Consider the following 15,137-nt stretch of genomic DNA (forward strand, 5'->3'; position numbering starts at 1 on the left):
GTAGAGTATGAAGCGGAAGCGTGACGGTGTGATCAGTTTGACCATGAAGATTCGCTGGTAGAGCATCAGCAGCGACATTTTGATGCAGATGAGCGCGGCGGCCCAGGTGACAACGGCCACGTATGCTGCCTGCATGCACCATCAATCAGTCAGTGTTCAACTTAGGTATGGGACGTTTACCCGCCTTCGAGTCTTTGTACTGGTTGATCAATGGATCAGGACCGGTGGCGGCGCCATAATAGAGATCTCCGGCACGTTAGAGCACTTTATCCATCAATCTTGGAGATATCACGACCTACAGAGGCAAGTGGCGATGCAAACCCCGATGGTGAAGATCTGAACGGACCGGTCAGTCGTGATTGAGACGCTGACGGGTGAGGACCCTACCAGTCCGAAGAAAAGGAACACATCGTCCGCTCGGATCACTTTCGAGACCAGAATCTGCGAGTAGACGCGCAGAGCAAAGACGAGGACTGCGATGACCGTCAATGTGATCGAGGCAGCCGTAATCCCGGGGCCTAGGTTCTGGGCAGCCATCTTGTCATCTTTAGAGAANATCACAGCCGTTATTATTCCGTTAACGAGACAGGAAAAGAGAAGAGAAGCTCCAAGGGTAAGGTCACGATGAGAAGAGGTCGGTAGAGGATAGATAAGAAGCCCTCACTGGCATGGGCCACAGCACGAGCAAACACTGGCCACCAGGATACTGGGCCCCAGTCATTGTTGACGTCCATCTTCGTTGAAAGATCGACCAGTGTTATTCCCAATATTGACTGGTCATTATTATGCATAAACGCCAACAATCGATCAATCACATCTACTGCGTTTGGAACTCGCTGTCACAATCCAGGCTATTCGTTAGCGGTGCCGTCCGCCGGATACGCCTGCTACCTGTCATTTCTGCTGTCCAAGGTGATTCCCCGCCATTTTTATCTATCTATCGATGCCCATAAAAGCTACGTGATGCGGCCATATGAAGCTGTTTATAAAGCTGCGATTTATTAAGGCGTTATAAAGCGCTATAAAGCCGCTATGAGACATGCCATGAAGGCTGCCATAAAGCTCATATCAAGTTTGATATATACGCTTTAACCCTGCAGGAGGCTATCGGAGTAAATGATGGTTAGCGTGGCAGGGGCTAGCCCAGCAATCAGGCGTGGACTCCCAAGCCAACAATCGCGGGGTGTCGACTCAATGGGGAAAAGACCTTTGTAACTAACCCACTACTTCATTTAAGATAACCACATGGAGGATACGGACAATGGGTATAGGAGCCCCTAAGAACTAGGAACGGAATAAAAACTAATCATGAAAGCCCTAATCCGATATCGCGTTCCCGGACCATATTCAATGCCATATTCAATGCCTCCAACGTCATTGGAAAAATGGCTAAGCCCTCTATGTATGTAACTGCATACCCTCACTTCTCCCCAATCTCCAGGCTGTCCACCACTTTGGCGTTTTTGTCCCCTCGGTCTGCGTCAAGGTTAATCGCCACATGGTGCTACTTTGATGGATCGGCAATGAAGAACGCAACGCATGTCGCAATCATACCGAATGAAATCGTACTCAGAAACGCCATGCGGAAGGCACATGACCATGCGTTCTTGGTTGCGCTCGAGGCAGCAGCGAGCTCATAGTGCGCAGTGGCCTTCTCCAGGCTGTTGGGACAGTAGAGTCCGGTGTTAAGCCTCATCTTTTAGTGAGGAAACCCAAAGAGAAGACGAGGTTTCGTGCTTGGGCAAATGTTGGGCAGAGACACTTGACCTATTTCAGGCAGCTGCAAGGGCTGAGCCGCGTCAACCGAACATGAAATGCGCGTAGTCTGTCCCAGAGCATTTCCCTTCGATCTTATGGAAATAGATGACTTATCCGTCGCGAATATTATAAAAGGCTTCTTGGCCCTGGATATTTCAACATACGAGCGACGTATACATCATTGGATTTGACGAGCGACCATCATCCGGATGCCTAGAGCAGCCTAAACTCGACTTGCGTCGTATAACCTCCCGACTCATAATCTGGTACCGATTCATCGTTCATGGTCATATCAGTCAATACTTGAGTTGGATCCTGAGCTCTATAGCGAGATCTCGTGGGTGATTAGTAGCAAATAAGCTTGGATGCCCTTTTGCACGTAACCCGCAGTGGCAAACAGCTTTGCAGGCTACTTGCTTACCAAATGGCGGACGATGGATCAAAGGCGGCATCGGGCACCTGCGCTCGCTGTCAGAGACCAACAATGAACAAATACCGGATGCCTTGAAGCCCCAGTTTACGACAAATGCGTCCCTAAAGCTACATTCTACTGTAGTTCAGTATGCCAGAAAGCTGATTGGGGCCAACACAAGTCAGAGTGTAGAAAGCTTCAAGCTCGCAAGACTCTTGGTAGAGCCGCTCTGCTTCTCCGAGCCATCATCTACCGGATTCGACTGCATGCCTTGCCATTATGGTTCAAGTCGGTGCGCATCGAAGGTTCGATTATATCTCTCGAAGGATTTCAGTTCGATGGATTGGACACTCAACGACAGTTGAAGCCCTTTCCGGTTTCTTGGGACGGCGATCGAAGCCTCTTCGAGGCGGTTTTTGGTGTACATGGGGTGTACGGAGGCTATGATGTATCTTCATAGCTTTGCTGAGGAGCTTCTGGCTGGTAAGCCTACTCCATCGTCCATATTCTCTTCCTGAACTGGATACTTGCCTATTGATTTGACAGGGCTTTGTTCTAAGATTGAAGAAGTCAACGTCAGCGTGATTAACCCGAAGCTCCGAATCTCCCTTATCCTTCCAAACGGACACCAAATCGATCCACCAAACTCCTTCCACAATCTCTACAGGGTCAAACTCAAGAATGGAGAGATATGGGCAGTGGACACCACCGGGGCGCAATATGGATATGCGGATCCTCTATGTCCCTGGCGTGACTTCGAGCAACATCGGTCAGGCAAAATCAACAGAGAATGAGAGTTCGGCTACATTCGTCACCAGGTCTACCAATCATACGGAATGTTCCCTGAGAGACACATGGTGGCCCAGAAGATTGAGAAACAGGAGCTTACTAGAGCCCTTGAAGAGAAGATTCCTGCATTGGCTCGGGAGCATGGAGGCAAGTTGAACGCTATATTGAAAGGTTCGGATGCTGCCTTCAAGCAAGCAAAAGATAGGTTCTTAGACCAGTTGGAGGACTATCTCAGGGCATCTATGACCAAGCTGTACGCTCCGGAGCAGATGATGAGAAGGAACAAGGAGGTTGAGTGCCAGCTCTCCCAGAACATGGCAGACCCTGATAGACAGAAAAGGTTGGACGGCATGATGAGGTTCATGGCTTCTGCAGTAGGAACAACACCATGCCCCTAACTCAAGAAATTGATGACTCTAACATCGTCGTCTCGGTCGCATTCGTCCAGAGCATCAACCACTATGATGATGCAGTGTAATGTGGCACGGGCGAAGCTAGCTAGTGATACAGGGAAAACTTAGCCAGTCTTCTATATGTTGCAGTGTTGTGAGACTGGCCGACTTCCTCGATTTGTCTCATACCCGTTGAATTTGCTCTTAAAACCACGAAAGCTTCGACCTGTACTATTACTGCTGGCTTATTGTAAATAGTAGATTGAATCTATACTAAATAGAGAGGTTACTCTCTATCACCTTAAGCTAATGCGTAATCAGACAATAAGACGAATCAATGCTATCTGATCGGACGCAGTGTAGGCAAAGCCCAATGTTGTTGTTCAAGTTGTCTAACCTCCAACGACGGTCTCTCCTGTATTCTGGCGCAGCATGGTTGCACTCATAGGTACATGCAATACTTGGTTCCTCGGGGATCGGATCAGGCATCCTTTCTGCTAGCTCTATTGCCTTAGAGATGCAGAGCAAGCGCGTTGGCCAAAGGTTCTGTCTTTCTAGGAACTTTAAATAGGCATATTCTCGGAGGAAAATTACCGGATTAGGAAATAGGAAAGGCTTCAGTCATTAGTCTTCACTACTCTAAGGAAATCATCTGCATTGAAGCGACTAGAGGGGACTTTGCAGTATCCTCTGCAGAGCGTCCGCTCCCTAGCATATTCCAGAATTCCTGAGCCGACGAGACCTGCCCGGGGAAGCGGCATGTCATGCCAATAATGGCGATCGGCTCGACAGCGTCGCCATAGTTCATTTCGTTCTGCTAGCCCGGCATCGTTGCAGACGATGGTTCAGAAGAGACTCAGTCAAAATAAAAAATATTCAATAGCGCAACTGTCCATGCATCTGCGCTTCAGTATGCCGTTTGTTAGATAAATACATGTATGACCGAACCTTCATGTCGTACCCCTTTGGGCAGTCACTATTTTTAAAGGTTTCTAGCCCAATGCAAAGGACGAATATTATCCTGGTTCCTGAGTGACATATGCATGCGGCTGCTTGAGCTTTACTGTGCCAACCACGTGCCAAACCCTACCTGGTTGCAGGCAAACAATGTGGTTGACGTCCGGGTGTGTGGCGCTCGGTAATAGACCAAAAAAGTGGCCGAGGAACCAAAGAGAAAACACAGAAACTGCCCGAGAGAAAAGCACCGACGGTTGGCGACTATGAACGAGACATTTCTAAAGATTCGGGCTGTGTTGACCTCTCTGTACTCCAGTATCCTCGTATATCGGATCGATTTACAGTTGCATAGTACTGTAAAAGACGAAGATGATTTGCTTACACATTCTCTAACCTACCATCGATTTAAATAAGGACCGAATGCCTATTCAAATAGAAAGCAAGGGCAAACTTGAAGTCCTAAGGGACGAATAGCATCTTTTCTCTCGCCTCTCTGTTCCTGCTGTGCCTCATTCGGCAGCGTCAGAACCCCTACCATCATGTCCCTCCACTCCAGAGCTCTCACCCACCCATGGACCAATCTCACCGCGCAAGTAGGCCTCACGGCCTTGACAGTCGGCTTCACGCGTCCAGAATCCCTCATGCGACGTATCATGCTTCTGCCGATTTTGTTGATAGTGCCATGGTATTTCTCGGTGGCCACGGCTCGCGTGGAGAACATGTTCCAGGTCAGCTGGGGTGCCTCGCAAGCGGTTCTAGCTCTTTATCAATATCTGGACGTAGCCCTGGTCAACAAATGGGACTTTGACTTCTCAGGGCCGCAGCCGCGCGATCCAACAAAGAAAAACAAAGTCCCCTTCGGCTCCGATACGTTTTGGAATCGGGTTAAGTTTGGCTTCTACGCCGCATCGTCTTTTCGAAACTGCAGCACCCCGTTCGAGACGCGTGGTCTGCAGCCATTCAACAAGAAGGATCTGGCATACACTCCGTCAACTAAGCGCTACGTTAGAACCGCCGCCCTGCATTTCTTCGCCTGCTACCTGCTTCATACCCTCACTTCGCTCGGTGACCCCAAGGCGCAGGCGGTTCTATTTGCAGAGCATAGAATCCCACTGCTCTCACGCCTAGGCGAATTGACCTTACGGGAGGCTATTGAACGAACAATTTGCTCCTTCGTCTTCTGGCTGGTCAACTATTTGGTCCTCTCAACCTTTGTCACAGCTGTTTCTCTCATGGAAGCCGCTCTTTAATTTTGAGAACGGGTTTCCATTCACGATCCGCAGGTTCTGGAGGTACGTTGTGGTTTCTCTATACTCTCGAGTTTCAACCGTATCCCATGATCGTGGTGCTGATCAAGCTTCTACAGCCACTTCTGGCACCTGTCGGTCAAGAAGCGCATCTATTCACCCAGTATGTACGTGACGGACAAGTGGCTAAAGTCGCCGCGTGGCTCACTGGCGCACCGGTACACCACGCCGATGCTCACCTTTATGCTGTCCATGGCGTTCCCCGGCCTCGGCGACATTGCCTGTGGCATTCCGCCGAGCAAGACGGGCGCTCTGCAGTTCTTCATGGCGCAGGGTGTAGCCATCGTTTTTGAGGACCTTGTGCAATACTTCTACAGGAAGTTGTTTGCATCATCAGCCTCGTCTAATTCGCGGGGCGGTGAGCATACGAGGTGGCAGAAAGACTGTCGGCTATGTCTGGGTCTTCCTTTTCATGTTCTGGAGCACGCCGTTTTATGCATATCCCGTTACGGCTCACAACAGTGATGGCTTGATTGTACCGTTCAGTGTCATGCGACGGGTCGTGGAGGCATATGCTGCGTGATATCGTGCCTCGATATTTAGAGTCGTAGAGGCCGCTATCCTTTATACTTAGGCTTAGAGCGCTATGCACACGCCGCAGGAGACCAAATATCCAAAGTGTACAAAGATAAGGAGCGTTCACAGAAGTATCGCTGGACCTGGAACATCAATATATACTAAAGAAAATAGAATATATTAATTCTTTTGAAAAAATAGGGTCAGAATTATATAGTAGAAGCCAGAATTTTAACCTATCTATAATATAGTTTACGTTGAGTTTAGTAAAATCATATAAATAATATTGTTGTCAGCAGTAAACTTTATATATATTTCTAAGTATATCTGATCGGCCCTTTTGCCGTTACAGAGAGTTCTAAGATATCTTAATATTATATTAGTTATATTTCTTAATTTCTAAAATAGGATTAACTTCAACAGAATTGAAAATAAGCTTAGAAAGATTGCCTTTAGTGAAAATGTCCCTTCGAGGCGGTTGTAGCTTCCAAATTAGATGTGCCTTCGAAAGGAGGGATTGGGAATTCGAAAACCGATTGCCTCTAATTGTAGTCCCTCGATCCTTTGATTTATTCCCGGTCTCTGTTTCCAGCCTCTGTTCCCAGGAACTGACAGAAAATTCCCCGACTGGCTGAAATGACAGCGCCTTTCATTCTCGGCCGTTCGTTTGTGAAACTTGTCCCCAGCGATTTAGATAGGGATATATGAGAAGTAGGTTCCCGTACTTTTGCTCAATGGGGTGAAGAATTGATGGTTGGACTGTCTCAGGTGACTAGTTTCTGTATGAACCCACCAGAAAGTGATAGACGTGCAGTCGACGTTCCATCTACCCAAGTACCAGTTAGTATAGAGTTAGAAGTTTTTTAGTAGGTAGGTGGCCAGATATTAATAAGGATTGACTTTCATAAAAGTACTGTAACTTAAGAGATATTACCATTAGTGATTGCTTGAAGACCTAAGGGGGTATTATATATCCTGATTCCAGGAACTCTAAACATGATCAATACTCCTAGCTATAGTATCAGCATATTTCTTTCCTTTATCCTGGAATTAGGCTATGCAAGCATAATCTCTTATATGGTAATCCTCAAGCATAAGTATAGCATTAGTTTTGTTGCAACTGTAGCAGCCCCCAATAGGTACTTTAAAGGAGTTGGGTATAGGTTCCGTAATATATACTATTATAGTCACACTAAGATTTAAAAAAAAAATAAAAGACTATGGATGAGCTGCTCCAGAGGGCGGGCAGTAGCTAAATTTATGCATTTTTGAAGGCATGATTGTAGAAATGAATTTAAAGGAGCAGGCAGAAGGGTCTTTTGGTGGCACAAGAAGGGAACAACGTTGGCACATCTAGATCATTTGTGAGGATGGGACATTATAATAATACAATCGATGAGCATGGGGGTTTTGGTGGGGGTAAGCACTTGCATACTCCGTAATCTTGCCAAATTTCCAACTGGAAGGCAGCGAGGTCTTTGTCACGTTAGGGGAAAGGACGCGGGAAGCAGCGTCGACTGACGCCGAAAAGAGCGTCATATCCCCCGACTTACAGACTATAGAGGTATATACCTAGGTAGGACTAAGTCTTATTATTACCGACCTAGGCACTGGAATTGACCTTCCTAATACATTTTGGTCAGATTCAGGCGACGTAGTTTTAAGTTGACAGATTGACAAATACCTCTGCCACGCCCCACCATTCGCCAGTGCGATCTTGTTGTCTCCACTGGTTTTTACTTTTATTTCACAAATTCCAGTCCTCGTTTGAGAGCCCTATCTGTGGGCTGATGCCAATGCCTTAGGCGATTCTACGGTTGCATCAGCTCTTCTCGACGGTATCATGTTCACCCCATGCTGTCTGGCCTGTTATTGGCCCAGCAATTTGCTAGCCGCAACTGTTCCAAGGTCGTCGGGATTTATACCTCTTTGTCTCATGTTAATCATGTCGATATCTTAGATTCGTCCAGTGAGTTGAGCTTCTTACACAACATGCCCTCCGATACCCTCCCCATCCTCATCATCGGAGCCGGTATCAGCGGCCTCACCCTGGCCCAGTACCTTCGCAAGGCCAACGTGCCGTTCCGGATCTTCGACCGGGACGCGTCTCTCATGGCTCGCACCGGCGGATGGGGCCTCACCTTCCACTGGGCTCTCCCCGCACTGCAGGAGCTGCTGCCCGAGGACATCTGGTCCCGACTGCCAGAGACCAATGTCAACAAGGAAGCCGCTCGTACTGGAAATCCGGGGCGATTTTCATTCTTCAATCTCAAGACAGGAGATGCCAAGTATGAAATCCCGGCGGCATTGCACGGGAGGATTCGAGTGCTGCGAGCCAAGTTCAGACAGCTTATAGCCACGAATATCGACGTCGAGGTGGGTCGAGTCCATGCCTCTCTAAAATAAACCTGTAACTGACTCCCACAGTGGTCGAAGAAACTGGTGAACATCGAGGACAACCAGGACAGCGTGACGGCATACTTTGACGACGGCAGCTCGTGCCAGGGCCGACTGCTCGTGGGCTGCGATGGCTCCAACTCGCGCGTCCGCAAGTACCTCTATCCCACGACCTACCAGAACCAGCCGATTCCCGTCCGGTTCCTGGGGGCGACTGTGCGGTACTNNGGCCCAGGTGGCGGCGATGCGGGAACTCGACCCGTACTTCTTCCAGGGCACTCACTCGGAGTCCAACGTCTACTTATACTTTAGCTGTAAGTGCTACTCTAAACACTTACGACGAAATACAGGTCATGCCAACTACCGCCATCGACTGTTTCCAGCGGTATGGTTAACTGACAGCTGCAGTCCTGGACACCCCGTTCAACTTCGAAGACAGCACCGAAGACTACGTGGTGCAGATAGTGATCTCGTGGCCGGAAGACAAGGGCATCGACATCCCCGATGGCAAGGCCGAACGCATCGCGCTGATGAAGCGGCTCACAGAGGACTGGGCAGACAAGTTCCGCACCTTGGTCCATAATATCTCGGATGCTGCCGAAGTGACGGCCGTCACCATGCAGGATTGGTTCCCGACTGCGCAGCGCGAGCAGGGGCATGGGCGGATTGTCTTGATGGGCGATGCGGCCCACACGATGACCATGTGTGAGTATCAGAGTCCACATGTCGGTGACTATTTTGCTAACAATAGATGTTGTCCAGTCCGTGGCGAGGGTGCTAATAACGCGGTGGTCGACGTACACGACTTTGTCAAGCGAGTCGGCCATCTCCTCCAACCGGCTGACGAGACGGTCTCCTGGGAGGCGATTGAGCAAGGTCTGCAAGCGTATGACAAGGATGTCTTTGCGCGAGGACAGCCTTGTGTGGTGAATGCGCGACAGGCGTGTCTGGACGCGCATGACTACTCCCGGATTACGGACGAGAGCCCACTCATCTCGAAAAGGGTGGTGAAGCAGGAGGGCTGAGATGACGTTGGCCTATGTTGTCAGTATTGACGTATATCTATTTAAAATTGTAGAATTTAGATAGAGGCATGGCTTGGCTATTGGATAGAGAAAGATCATACAATTACCCCGTATACGGAGTATTCTGGGAAATCGGTGTAACTATTGTCTGTAACTGTCCATCCATACATATTGCCTATCTGGGTATGATGTTTTGGAAGGATGATTCACCAACCTTATTGCCAGAATCATCCTCGAAGCTCTCTACGACGAGCCAATGAGCATCACGCATCATATTTAATCTCGATTCGGCCCCCACGCGACGTCGGTGGGCTCCATGCATGGATGCTCTGGTTGGCCGGAAAAAGCAATGAGTCGGTGGACATTTGTTATATCGATGGTCCAGAGGCCAGTCATGATGAGGAATTTAGTCCACCATTCAGGCCGTTTATTACTAAAACTCAATGTCGAATGTTGGAATCCTGGGTTGGATGGGAGTCGGGCCGCACGATCAGTCGCCGAGTGGCGTAGGTCCCACTTATGTACAGAGTAGTACGACCTACGAACTCCAGGCGTCGATTTGAATTTTCAAGGTTCTACGAGGTGTAACGTCAGGTAGCTGGGTATGGAGTACATATATAAGTTTAGGCTGGCGTGGAATCTCCTCATTGGATCCAAGCGACATTAGGTGCGAACTTAAACGATCGACTGGTTGCAGTGGCTTCTGATCCCTGCTTCTAGTGTCTACAGATCGACGATCATCGGGCAGGTTACTACACTCTGTACAGAAAGGCGGGAAGTTATTTGTTTCTAGGTCGTCATATTATTACCAAGTCGTGTCGTGGCTGAGGCCTAGTTAAACCATATAAAAAAAAAAGAGAGAGAGAGCCTTCATGAGGAGAAAAAAAAAAGTCCCTGTCAAGGGTAGTAGATGCAATGTAATGCAATGTAAGGAACCAACCAAGTCCAACCCATTCCAATAAAGACTCGTACGCCGTATACACACTTTTATCTGACCAATATAGTACAGTACACCACAACCAAGTGATTTGTCAGGTGAAAGATTACAGCGCGTGCGGCTCTTTGCACGCCGGATCGCTCCCATCATCCACCGTCACATGGTACTCCATCGTCCGGGTGATCCCCCCGTTGACGACGGCCGGAGGAGGTTGGTTCAGCTCTCGGGCATCGAGGATGCACTCCTGGCTCGGTGTACGGCTGACCCGGGACATGGACACTGGCATGAGCATGGGCACATGGCTGTGTCGAGTCGTCGTCACGTTGGAGCGCGTCGTGCTGGACTTGATGCTCCCCTTGGAGAAGGGTTGCAGGATGTATCCTGACCGCAGGGTCGACTTCTTGTAGCCCAACTGGTAGCCGAAGTCGCTGATCCAGCGCTTGAGCATCGGGGCGAGGAACGGTAGCGAGGTGACGATGTTCTATCCTGACGTCAGTTTCGTGTCTGAGATGTCTGTATATGAAGCCAACTCACCCCCACGTTGAACTCGATCGTTCCCCACAGCACCAGCATGGTGGAATCGCCGTTGTAGTTGATGACGGAGATCTGCGCCATCCGCAGGATCGAACACACCGTCGTGAACAGACCCAGCAGGAACAGACAGACGACACCGGCCTTCTGCGCTGGACGAACGTGCAGCCCCATCAGCACTGGGATTGGAAGGAGGATGATGGTGACGTCGCAGACGATGGTGAATGCGGCCAGTCCGTAGAAGGTCGGGCCAGGGGGTAGACAGGTGCCCTTGACTCGAGGGTCCCACGACTTGCGGACGGGCGAGCAGCTCAGAAGGAGAACCAAGGTGCCAGCAACATGTCCTACTGTCGAGATGATTCCAACCGCCCAGATCACTCCTCGGTACCACGCCTTGGTCGTGCCTGATAGCAGTCGCAGACAGCTGATGCAGAGAGCGGCTTTGAAGCCCGCAATTCCCAGTTGATAGAAGGGCCGTCCGGCGAAGTTAACCTGCAGAACGCCGCTTAGACTTCTTTCTTCCTGCGGGATGGTTCCTGCTGACCTTGGTATAGGTATCAAGACTCGCCGTGGGCCGCAATGCTAACGGTAATCCCAGTCCGTATCGTGTTTCTTGTCTTCGTCAGCAGTCATTCGACTAGATTAGGTACTGGGTAACCCGTACGGATGATGCACAGGATATTGTAGACGATGCTGAAAATCTGTATGCACAGCATATCTTCAATTAGCTGAGATTTATTCTGTAGTGTCAACTGGACTTGCCATCCCAAAAAAGACGATATAGTCGTCCGGCCCTGTTCGACCTTGTTGAACGCGAATCCAGATGCGAGCCAGCACCGTCATGACCATCAACGTCGTCAGCACAACGCAGACGGCGATGATGGTCGGGTACTTGGACTGGGCGACCACCTCGGGGGAGGCATCATACACCCAGCCCATGGTGGTGAAAATGTAAATAAAAATAATAATAACGAGTGGAAGGACTACACCATCGCATGCACGGCACATTGCACGAAGACCTGGGGTCCATTACTATTTAATGGCAGTGTGTAACAGTGCAACGGTGTACACATACAGCATAGATCCGCGACACAGACAGCCTACTCCGTGCCACCGTGCGCCCTCACCATAAGATTCTTTCTTGTCGTGTCGTCGATCCTGTTCCTGCAGCAGTCGGTGGGATGGCATCGGTTTGACTTTTGCTACTGGAATCCTGCAGCCCAAGGTGCCCCAATCGTCGTCCTGCACTGTCCTTCCAGAACGTCTCCTGCCATCACGTCAGGCTGGGCAGTGGATAGGTGTAACCGTGTATGATTTCTGGTGACATTGCACGATCATGTTGCGATGCAGAGAATGATTGGCCAGCAGATCCTGCAATAGTCGTGTCCAAAGGGATTGTGTAAGTAACATCGCGCGGATCCAAACACTCGACTAATGCTGCTGCTAAACCTAATCTTGGCGCCTCCTCAGGCTCACCACGCATGAATTTGTAAATTTCTTTTTGATTGCTGATCCAATCGCCGTCACCCATGCTGCAGCGAGGTGATGTCGACGTACATATACTAAGGGCCGGCGTTGCACCGGAAGCCTACCGACGACGGAGTCTGCGTTGCGTTATCAACTCCTGGACGATCAATACTCTGGCAGCTCTCTTATTTGAGGTTGTTGTTTAAATTAATATCGTAGTTCTTCTATCAGTTCTAGACCTCCCTCCCCTCTTTTGCAGCTCGCCACTTGGACGTCTATTTGATTGCTTTTTTGTTTTTTGTTCCATTCTTTTTGCTTTTTCTCGTTCATTCCTTTCCTTCGCCTCTCGCTATATCCCCTCTTTTTGAGCCTTTAATTTGACAGGATTACTCTTATACTCCGTAATATATAGTCGATCATTACCTAGGTAGCAACCTGATTGTGATCTATCTGATCACCCCGCCTCACCCACTTCACCACCATGGCAGCCAGGAAAGACGCCAAAGAGCTCGCTATCCTGGCTCATCAAGTGTCCTTTGACCGGAAGGACGAAGCGTGGGATTTCCTCGAGAGCCATGCCGACGTCCAGAACGCGGAGAACATCGATCTGAAGGCTCTGCGACGCAAAATCGATTGGAACATAGTTCCCCTGATGTTCTGCTGCTACACGCTGCAGTTCATCGATAAAGTCATTGTCAATGTCAGCACTCCGCTCCTTGAATAGCCGGCCATGAGCGCTAACACTGTATGCATAGTATGCGGCGGTCATGGGGATCACGACTGACCTCAAGCTGAAGGGCAATGACTTCAGCAATGCGGCCACCTCCTTCTTTATCGCCTATCTGGTAGCTGAGGCTCCTAACAGTAAGCATCCGCTAAAGCATTGCGAAGCTCTCATCTGACAAGAAGCAGCGTGGCTACTGCAGAAAGTGCCCGCAGCGAAATGGCTAGGAAGCAATGTCGCCTTGTGGGGTGTCGTCGTCGCCGCCACCAGCGGTGTTAAGGACTACACCGGCCTGGTCGTTGCGAGAGTCTTCCTGGGCCTGTTTGAAGCAACCATCGGACCGTCGCTCATGATCATCAGCAGCCAATACTACACCAAGGCCGAGCAGGCCCCTCGCTTCTGCTTCTGGTATCTCGGCCTGGGCGTCGGCCAGATCATCGGAGGGTTGGTCTCGTTCGGATTCCAGCACGTCAGTCCTCATGCCCCTCTCTCGGGATGGCGGATCATGTTCATCGTGCTGGGAATCGTAACCGCCATCGTCGGGGTGGCCACTTTTCTCTTCCTGCCAGACACCCCGATGAAGGCTCGCTTCATGTCGGACGCGGAAAAGGTCGCGCTGCTGAGGCATATCAGCTCCAACAAGACGGGGGTCTGGAACCAGAAGTTTGAAATTAAGCAGGTGATCGAAGCCGTCTTTGACGTCCAAGTATGGCTGTTGACGTTGATGGTGGTGCTGGTACGTCGGCTGACGTCGTAGCATTGACAACGAGAGTATCGACACTGACTTTGCTTAGCAATCTGTCTCGAGCGGCGTCGTCACGACCTACTCCTCCACCCTGATCAAGAACCTCGGCTTCAGCTCTCCGCACGCCGCGCTCCTGAACATGCCCTCCGGCATCGTGAGCATCTTCTTCACCCTGCTGGTGGGTATCGGCATCCGTCGGTCCTCTCATCGGTGGGCCTGGGTCTTCTTCTGCAGCATCCCTGGCATCATCGGCGGCGGGTTGATGTCCTTTTTGCCCAACAGCAACACTGCCGGCTTGTTGATCGGCGTGTACCTCATCAACGCCATCGTTGCCCCCTTGCCCGTCATCTACCACTGGACAGCCGCCAATTGCGCTGGATACACAAAACGGGCGTTTGCAAGCGCTCTCGTCGCGGGATCCTTCTCCATCGGCAACATCATCGGTCCGCAAACGTTTCAGGCAAAGGATGCTCCGGAGTACCGTCCGGCGAAGATTGCCGTGCTGGCTACCCAAGCTGCTGCCGCCGTTCTCGCGGTGGTTCTGTTCGCATACTACGTCTGGGAGAACAAGAGACGGGACGCGAAGGCCATCAGCAGCGAGGGGTATGACGATGCATCTAATGCGACTGCCTGGTCAGGCCTCACGGACAAGGAGAATAAGAGCTTCCGATATGTGTATTGAGCACACTTTATACTGACTTGTGTCCTACGTCGTCTTGCTTTTTAGAAAAGTCTTCTTTTTTTTTTCTCATAATCTGTTCACAAGAAGCACAGGCGCTACTGAGCTGTTGACCATGCACGCAGACTGTATATAATATAGTTAAAAATAGTTGAAGATTGGCCGCCAACTTGGCGAAAGGGTGGATTCAGGCAAAAGCAATACATACGTAACATTCACGCTGACTCTCGACAGCCTTTTCCATTAGTCCTCTGAAGGAGCAATAATATAATATGAGAATAGAGAGATAATAGGTAGCAAGATGAGACTAATAAATAGCACAGATGTCGAAAGGACGAAGCGACAGGATTAGACTAGACTAGACAAGACAGTATCTAATTAGCTAGACGATAGTAAAGGAACTATGTGGGTAGGTTGTTTCTGATTGATTAATGATAGTACTACTCTATCTGCCTTTATTTTTTCTTTTTGCCTTTTTACTGTCAAACAACTCTATTTTGC

At 49.7% G+C, this 15,137-nt stretch overlaps 5 protein-coding genes across 5 annotated transcripts; 3 read left to right on the top strand and 2 right to left on the bottom strand.

Moving 5' to 3' along the window:
• Positions 1-1,420: 1,420 nt before the first annotated feature.
• On the bottom strand, positions 1,421-1,696 carry VTN77DRAFT_4696 (uncharacterized protein; the record flags this gene model as incomplete). Its single annotated transcript, XM_069420783.1, has 2 exons — positions 1,421-1,476; positions 1,555-1,696. 2 exons carry the CDS (start codon positions 1,694-1,696, stop codon positions 1,421-1,423), a joined length of 198 nt encoding a protein of 65 aa, XP_069277459.1.
• Positions 1,697-4,847: 3,151 nt separating this feature from the next.
• On the top strand, positions 4,848-6,080 carry VTN77DRAFT_4697 (uncharacterized protein; the record flags this gene model as incomplete). Its single annotated transcript, XM_069420784.1, has 3 exons — positions 4,848-5,393; positions 5,530-5,600; positions 5,675-6,080. 3 exons carry the CDS (start codon positions 4,848-4,850, stop codon positions 6,078-6,080), a joined length of 1,023 nt encoding a protein of 340 aa, XP_069277460.1.
• A 2,978-nt stretch (positions 6,081-9,058) lies between these two features.
• Positions 9,059-9,553, top strand: VTN77DRAFT_4698 (uncharacterized protein; the record flags this gene model as incomplete). Its single annotated transcript, XM_069420785.1, has 2 exons — positions 9,059-9,233; positions 9,291-9,553. 2 exons carry the CDS (start codon positions 9,059-9,061, stop codon positions 9,551-9,553), a joined length of 438 nt encoding a protein of 145 aa, XP_069277461.1.
• Positions 9,554-10,596: 1,043 nt separating this feature from the next.
• VTN77DRAFT_4699 (uncharacterized protein) lies at positions 10,597-12,029 on the bottom strand (the record flags this gene model as incomplete). The annotated part of the gene is made up of 5 exons (XM_069420786.1): positions 10,597-10,971; positions 11,025-11,513; positions 11,566-11,633; positions 11,686-11,722; positions 11,784-12,029. 5 exons carry the CDS (start codon positions 12,027-12,029, stop codon positions 10,597-10,599), a joined length of 1,215 nt encoding a protein of 404 aa, XP_069277462.1.
• Positions 12,030-12,969: 940 nt separating this feature from the next.
• Positions 12,970-14,639, top strand: VTN77DRAFT_4700 (uncharacterized protein; the record flags this gene model as incomplete). Its single annotated transcript, XM_069420789.1, has 4 exons — positions 12,970-13,188; positions 13,244-13,352; positions 13,401-13,948; positions 14,007-14,639. The coding sequence occupies 4 exons, from the start codon at positions 12,970-12,972 to the stop codon at positions 14,637-14,639; spliced, it is 1,509 nt and encodes a 502-aa protein (XP_069277463.1).
• Between the last annotated feature and the right edge of the window lie 498 nt (positions 14,640-15,137).

This window comes from Rasamsonia byssochlamydoides (genome assembly GCF_041956645.1).
Source record: "Rasamsonia byssochlamydoides strain NRRL 3658 unplaced genomic scaffold VTN77scaffold_33, whole genome shotgun sequence".
Classification (NCBI taxonomy): domain Eukaryota; kingdom Fungi; phylum Ascomycota; class Eurotiomycetes; order Eurotiales; family Trichocomaceae; genus Rasamsonia; species Rasamsonia byssochlamydoides.